General features: G+C 36.4%; 1 protein-coding gene across 3 annotated transcripts; it reads right to left on the bottom strand.

The window, feature by feature from the left end:
• Positions 1 to 321: 321 nt before the first annotated feature.
• On the bottom strand, positions 322 to 4,839 carry LOC145054479 (inactive protein kinase SELMODRAFT_444075-like). 3 transcript variants are annotated; one of them, XM_079002686.1, is made up of 10 exons: positions 4,589 to 4,839; positions 3,215 to 4,066; positions 2,926 to 3,083; positions 2,733 to 2,827; positions 1,698 to 2,653; positions 1,457 to 1,617; positions 1,304 to 1,380; positions 1,067 to 1,214; positions 841 to 990; positions 322 to 767 (listed from the first exon to the last, which is right to left on the bottom strand). In XM_079002686.1, the coding sequence occupies exons 2-10, from the start codon at positions 3,393 to 3,395 to the stop codon at positions 534 to 536; spliced, it is 2,160 nt and encodes a 719-aa protein (XP_078858812.1). In that variant the 5' UTR covers positions 3,396 to 4,066; positions 4,589 to 4,839; the 3' UTR covers positions 322 to 533. The 3 variants fall into 3 exon arrangements, with proteins under 3 accessions (XP_078858812.1, XP_078858814.1, XP_078858813.1); XM_079002688.1 differs by having other exon boundaries at positions 2,926 to 3,080; XM_079002687.1 differs by lacking the exon at positions 4,589 to 4,839 and adding an exon at positions 4,331 to 4,462.
• Positions 4,840 to 7,610: the final 2,771 nt, after the last annotated feature.

Below are 7,610 nucleotides of genomic sequence, written 5' to 3'. Positions count from 1 at the left end.
AATTTAGATTACAAAATAGAAATAATAGGAGTTAGAGAGAGGGATCTTAAGGAGGATGGAATGGATGAGAAACTGTATATTTTGGGAGAGAACAAGAAAAAAATTAAAAATAAAGTTTTGACTTAGACTACTAAATCGTTTGCATTTTCCATATTATAAAATGATTCAGTCCAAGGTTTTTATTTTACATACGGTTTGGTATCGGGTTTTTCTAGTTTATTTAAAAATTTCAAAGTACTTGCATATAAATAATGAGTCATTTTCAAGTTAAAGTTCTCAATTCTAATATCACCTGTTTAATTAAGTGGATGGATTGAAATATCTAACTTAAACGTCTCTATCTCATATCGAATTCATGTTGAATTAGCATGTCATAGCCTCTAGCTACAAATCAATTAGGTACCCAACTTGGTGCACTTTTTTTCGTTGAGAATGAATTACAAAAACCCTAAAACTAATCATGTCCTGTACCCACAAAAATCATACATGATGAAGAAATAAGTTGGTTTCAACATATCTAACCTCCTTTTACCTTACCTTAAATCCTCACATAAAGATGAAGTCCTCCTTGCTTTTTCCCTTTGCCAATAAGAAGCCCGAGTTGAATCAACCGAAACCTTTCCACCAAATCCTTCATATATCTCGCTCATTTCATTCCCGTTATGTTGTACATGTTGATGATCCATATAAATCCTCCCACTTCTGTTTCCAACATCATACCCATGACCCGAATCCATGATCATATCACCTTCTAGTATCCGTAACACCTATAAATAAATAATAATAAAAAACCAATTAAATAAATCCACGCCAACTCAGCAAAAAAGTTATAGTATTTACCTGTGACATGCGAGGGCGTAACTGTGGATCTCTTTTGATGCACAAAGCAGCAGCTTGCAACATACAGTAAACTTCTTCTTCTGAATATGAGTTCCCTAATCGTGGGTCAATTAGTTCATCGATTGCATCTTCTTCCAACAATGGTCGTGCCTAATAAATTAATTAATTAATTAACGAAATTTAATATTTTAATGGTTGCCTTGAAAAATAAATAATAGGTAAATACCCATTCTGTGAGGCATTGTTGGCCTTTTGGGCGGTTAAGATCCACTGCTTTGCGCCCCGTAACAAGCTCCACTAATACAACCCCGAACGAGTATACATCCGCTTTCTCCGTTATCTGCCCACTCTGTGCATACTCAGGAGCCAAATATCTATAAAAAACCAATTAATTTAACCATATCATAAAAAAAATATTATGGAGAAATGCAAAATCACAAGAAAGAGAATTATAAAAACTAACCCAAATGTCCCAATTACTCTCGTTTCTTCTCCTGTATCTCCATCCGGCTGCCACCTCGCCAGCCCAAAATCCCCTACCTATTTTAAAAAAATATTCAGTTCTTTTACTTCAAAATTCAATATTTATAAGTAGTTATTTAAAAGAAAAATATACCAGAGGCTCGAAATCATGGGTGATAAGAATATTATTTGGCCTCATGTCGCGATGCACAATGCAACCCACTCTGCATTCTTCATGAAGATATCTCAGTCCCCGGGCAGCCCCGACCGCAATCTTTTGTCGGGCAGACCATTCCAATGGCTCTCGATGACGGCCTAACAAAGATTATGTAATATAGTTACCAAAACATAAAAAAATATTAAATCTTTGATGAAAAGGGTATTTTTGTAATTACCATAAAGATGAGAATCCAATGACCCATTGCATATATACTCATAAACAAGGAGTCTCCTTCCATCTTCAATACAAAACCCAATCAACATAACAACATTCCGATGTTGTGCACAGCTCAACACTTCAACTTCTGAACAAAATTCTTGATCCCCTTGAGAACTTGCTAACTTATGTTGCTTTACAGCAACAGCCTGCCCGTCGGGCAGCACCCCTCTATGAACTGACCCGAATCCTCCTTCAGCTAAAAAATTAGCTTGTGAGAATCCACCTGTCGCAAGCTCCAGCTCAGCATAAGTAAACCACCTTGGTGGCTTTCCAAATATCGGCGCCTTATGTTGACATATTGAACACAAAGGAGGTGGGCCCGATGGGATGTTTCTAGATGATAGAGATATCGCGTCTCTAACATTCCCGCTGAATTCGACTTCACTTCTATGGCTTCCATGGTTGCTGTCACGATCGACTTTTGATAATGTTCTGTTTTGATTTTGAGTGATGATGTCGACCATCCATGGCTGAAATTGAAACCTTAAGCTTGATGATGTTGATGAAAGATTCTCACTTTCGGAATCTGAACTTGATTCGTTTAGGTCATTGTGATTCTCTTTTCCTTTCTCCTTTTTTAATAGACTGTGATTAGTTTGAGGGAGAAAAAATGGTGAAGTTCCATGATCGGAACTCGAGACAGATGAAGTTCCGGCTTCTGTTGCTGTGAATACTTCTGGACTACTTGTTGGAGTCGCAACTGATAATCGGATTGAATCGAGGTTTTTGTTTTTTGTTTGTTTTTCATGAGATGACTGATTTGTGGAAGGTGGTGATGGGTCGGGTTCGGGTTGTTGGGTTTTTGGTGACCCGACTAAATTTAGGCGAAGAACTTTTGGTTGTGATTTTTTCATTATTACAATGTTGCATTGTAAGTCTTCCATGCATCGTTTTTGTTCGTGTTTCAGTTTTCTGTAATGTATGGAGTAAAAGTAAGTGAAAGGACAAAAAAAATCAGAAATTAAAATATTAAATTATTAAATTCGCTTACTTGTCTAATATAACCCAGCTGGCTTGAATTTTCTTGGCCTCAGCTGCTACTGATCCACATGGTGATCCAGAAACGATTTTAATCTTCACATTTATCTGTAAAATATTAATTAGAGAATAGAAGTTAATTACTTAATAACAAAAAAAAGATTATTAAATATTAAGTGGTTCGGATTGGAAGAAAGAACAAGAACCTTATTAGGATCATAAACATCATGAAGCTGAAGAATCATTTGGGAGCATGAATCTGTAATGTCGATTTTTTGGTCTGAACTTGTTCCTATATTTGACCTCCGGTGGCCACTAGCACAGTCTCCGGTGAATCTTGGAAAACCCCATAATTTCCGACCTACTTTGGAGAAAAACGGATGAACAGTTCCATCAAGAATTGCAATCTATATGAGGGTTTAGAAGATAGAATTTTCGTTTCCAGAATTTAAAAAAAAAAAAAAAAAAAATTGAAAATTAAGAGATTAAATTTACCGGAAGTTTGTGTAGGCATAACAACAAGCAATGTAATGCAGTGCCCTGGTTGAACCACATGAGTCAAAGCCCAAACCAAAGCAGTTTTGGGGATTTCTCGAGATGCTTTAACAGCAACAACGACCTTCTCAGCAGCATCCGACCCCTTTTCTAGTTTCTTCATCTTATCTTCTTGACTCATCGATCCCAGAAATAATAATAAAATTCGATTTTGAAGATATTCCTTCTTCAATAGATCCGACCCGGATAAATACTACATCACACAAATTCCCATAATTTCTTCAAAGGACAACGGAACATAAGTTGCAAGGTGTTTCACAAACTTTAACTGGAAAAAAAACTGAGTTTGCATTATTGTGTTTGTGTCAATCGGCCCCACCACAAGTTTTTGATTCCTGGTAGACGTACGAGTAGAAAAATGCAAGCTGTCGTTTAACAGCGGTTTAGGTAAATACCTCCAAAAATTAGGGGAAAAACCCTTTTGACTGGTAGCAATTTCACCGGTGAAGTTTTTTTTTTTCTAATAATGATAGAACCCTTGGAAAGGAATCAAAACAGGCGTGGGAGTTCGTATTCACCAAATTTGCTATAGGATATTCCGAATTTGTAATGGTTTAAGCATATGATTCCAAAAATGGATCTCTGAAACCTGACCAAAATTGTCAATGGACTGTGTTGAAGCACATGATATACGACACCAACTGTTCGTGCATTGTTCTTACAATCTTCAAAGTTTGAATGTGGTTATAAAGTAGATTTCAGCTGATCTGAGCTCTTCGTCCAAAAACCAACGGATCTTTTCGGAAATCGGAACTCTGTTGTGATGAAATTTGAAACCCTGCTTTCCGCTACCTATTATTGGAAATCAGTGATTAGAATAGAAATCGAAAGTGGAATCTTAAATCCAGTGACAATAAAGTTCTCGATTCCAAAAAAACAAAACCGCTAACAAAAACGTAATCAAATGACATGACAATCAATCACTGCCTCTGTGTTTGTAGCTTTCGCTTTAGTACAGATAAGACTTTACAGTAGCCACTCACGATCACCTCGATCCTTCAACATCCACACAATTTTAGTATAAAAATCACACTTCAAGGATAAAAAACACTCTACCTCACGCATTCAATTTCATACCCAGTTTGAACATACAAACAAAAAACAGCAAACACTTGAAGAGACGACTCAATGTAACTGACGTACATACAGACATGCACTGAATTTCTCGGTCAAACACAATCACAGCATCAAATATCCATTAATATCAATGCTGTAAAAGGTGAAAAATCACGAATATTCGACAAAAAACATCACTTCTACGAAATTAAATATTCAAAAAAACAGCAAGTACATCTATCTAGAGATGAATAATACCGTAATATGTAACGAATATTGAACAGTGTAGAGATTCAAAAATCTGAAAATGGAGTAATCAAAATCATGAAAACCGTTATTTTCTTCAATGTGTGAAGGTTCGAGAGATATGAATGTGTGTGTCTGTTTGATCTTGGCCTTCAATGTTATGTTGAGTTTTGCTGGAGATATTTAGGTTCATCAAAATGCCCTTTGTTTTTGGATATATTTACGGATTGGCCTTTCTTCGTTTTCAGTAAAGCCTACTCTTATCGAGAAACATGAAAAAGGTCGACTAATTAAATGCACACCTCATTCTACTCACGACAAGTTCTTATCGGATACCGAGAACTTTCACTCACTCCCCTAAAATTTTGATCTTTACATAAATACTCCTTTTGGTCTCTTATTATGCAATTAGACCTATCACTTTCAACTTCCAAAACTTTCCACACAACTCAAAAGAGGGGCACTATGGAAAACATGCAAGTTCTACGGAAAAATTATCAATGTTTACATTGTCAAGAGATGAATATGTGTAGCAAGAGATTCTTGTTTGCAAGATTTCTTAGGGTTCAAGGCGTTCCAACATTTGAGAAAAAAACAGAAAAAAACTAAACGAGATTTGTATATGAACATTTGAATTTCAATACTAATCTCATCTTTTATACTCATCACTAACCATTATAGTGTTGAATATTAACTCATTATTACATTCAACCACCAAAAGGTTTGGATATTCACCATTATATCTCTCTAATATTTTTATTATATATATATATATATATGAAAAATACCGGCTATAGACATTTTTTTGGGTTGAATTCCAAAATATAGACACAAAAATTTGAATTTCCGGATATAGACATGGATTCCGATGAGGTAGCTCCGTGGGCTCTGCGGAATTCACTGTAGCTTCGCGGAATGACAACATCGTAAATAAATCAGGGTATTTAAAAAAAAAACTCAAGATCCATTCCGCAGAGCTACCTCCGAGGAATGAACTCATTTCGCAAAGGTAGCTCCGATGAATGGATCTTTAGATTTTTTTCACATCGATTCTTCGGGGTTTATATTCATTCCGCAACTAATTATTTTCAAGAAAAGATTATGATAGTATGAATTTTTCTTGACAATGTTTGGAATGAATTTGATGTATTCTTTACATAAAAGAATAATTAAAGATGATTTTTTTTCTTTCCTGAAGATCTATTCCTCGGAGGTAGCTCCGTAGAATAGATCTTGAGTTTTTTTTAATATCCTTATTTATTTACGATTTTGACATTCCGCAGAGCTACAGTGCGTTCCGCGGAACCTCTCGGAGCTACCTCTGCGAAATCCATGTCTATAACAGAAAATCCAATTTTTTGTGTCTATATTTTTGAATTCAACCCCAAAAAAATGTATCTCTCTCTCTCTCTCTCTCTCTCTCTCTCTCTATATATATATATATATATATATATATATATATATATATATATAGAAAAAATGAATATGTGGCTGTTATGTACTAAGCTTAGATATAGAACCTTTTAAATGACATAGTTTTAAACGAAACGAATACAGTTTCATTTTCTCTTAATTTGGTTTCAATAGAATACCATTGTATTGAGTTAAATTATGGAATAAAAAGTTCAATTATATATCTTTTATTGCAATATATCATTGAAGTTTATAGTAAATTAAAAAATCAATACTTTTTAACGAATATAACTCATACGTTTTGTCCTTCAATTGAAAAACTATATCGAATGACTTGTGAAAAGCTTGATTGAGTTATTGCATATTTTTCTTTTATCTTTTATTTTATTAGTTTTCATTTAAAATTTAGTAAGGTTGATTAAATGGTCATGACTTTTAATGCTTTAAGTTCTTAAACACAATGAAGAAAAAGAACATAAATTCGACCGATTTTAGTATGTCACATGATTAAGGGAGAATAGTAAACAAGATAGCATGATTAGTTTGGATATATATGGATCAAAACTACATAGTTTGGAGGATTGTATATATAATGTAACATCCCGAAATAGCGAGAGTAGAGTTGAAGGGCCAAAAGTGTTAATTGGGAAAGAGTGACTCGGCGAGTCCATGGATGGACTCGGCGAGTAGAGTCGCGGCTTGACCGCGTGTTAAGTAGCCGACTCGGCGAGTCGATGAGATGGACTCGGCGAGTAGGCGCTGGGTGGAGAAAACCCTAATTCTCGGGGTTGAGCCCTATATAAGGAACATTATGTTCCTTCCCCAGCCTCTTTACTTCCCTCTTGAGTTCTAGAAACCCTAAATCGCAAAGGAGCTCCATTGTTGAGTGGATTGAAGCTTGGAGAAGTAATCATTGAAGGAATTTTGTGGGAATTGAAGGCTTGGGGCAAGGGGCTTTGCTTGGAATCAACTTCATTGCAGTTGGGGGCGTCCATTGGAGGTAATATCTCGTTCTTGGTTTGATTGTATGTTGTTTCTTCATTTTGGGGTTTGTGGGATCTTGCCTATGGATGTAATTGGAAGTCTAGAGGGTAGATCTGAGGTTGCTACCTCAGATCTGGAGAAGAGAAGAATCAGAGAGCATGAAAGTCCCTGTGTTGGAGTGTTTAGTGAAGCTTGCAAGTCCCAAACCCTAGTTATGAGTGAATATGGCCTAGATCTCTATGGATTCACGTAAAGATTGCCACTTTACGTGATGGATGAATTGTAGGAGGCTAGATCTATGTTTTGGATCAATTGCATGGCCTGGAATGCTTCTGTATGGATTCAGATCGGTGGTACTCGGCGAGTCACATGGGTGAACTCGACGAGTTGCTTGAAGATGAGCTGGGACTCGACGAGTTGGAAGAACAACTCGGCGAGTCGGATGAAGATGGCTTGGAACTCGGCGAGTTGTATGAACAACTCGGCGAGTAGGTTGAAGATAGCCATAGACTCGGCGAGTCTGTTCTTAGACTCGGCGAGTCTTGTCGAAGAGTCCCGATATTCTCTGGTTGAGTCGAGAATCGGTGAGTCAAGGGATGACTCGGTGAGTTGAGGGTGAGTGGACTCAGAGTTGTTG

The sequence above is a fragment of the Lactuca serriola genome, chromosome 5, assembly GCF_051521515.1.
Source record: "Lactuca serriola cultivar US96UC23 chromosome 5, Lser_US96UC23_V15, whole genome shotgun sequence".
NCBI lineage: Eukaryota > Viridiplantae > Streptophyta > Magnoliopsida > Asterales > Asteraceae > Lactuca > Lactuca serriola.
This window is presented reverse-complemented; position numbering and strand designations above follow the sequence as displayed.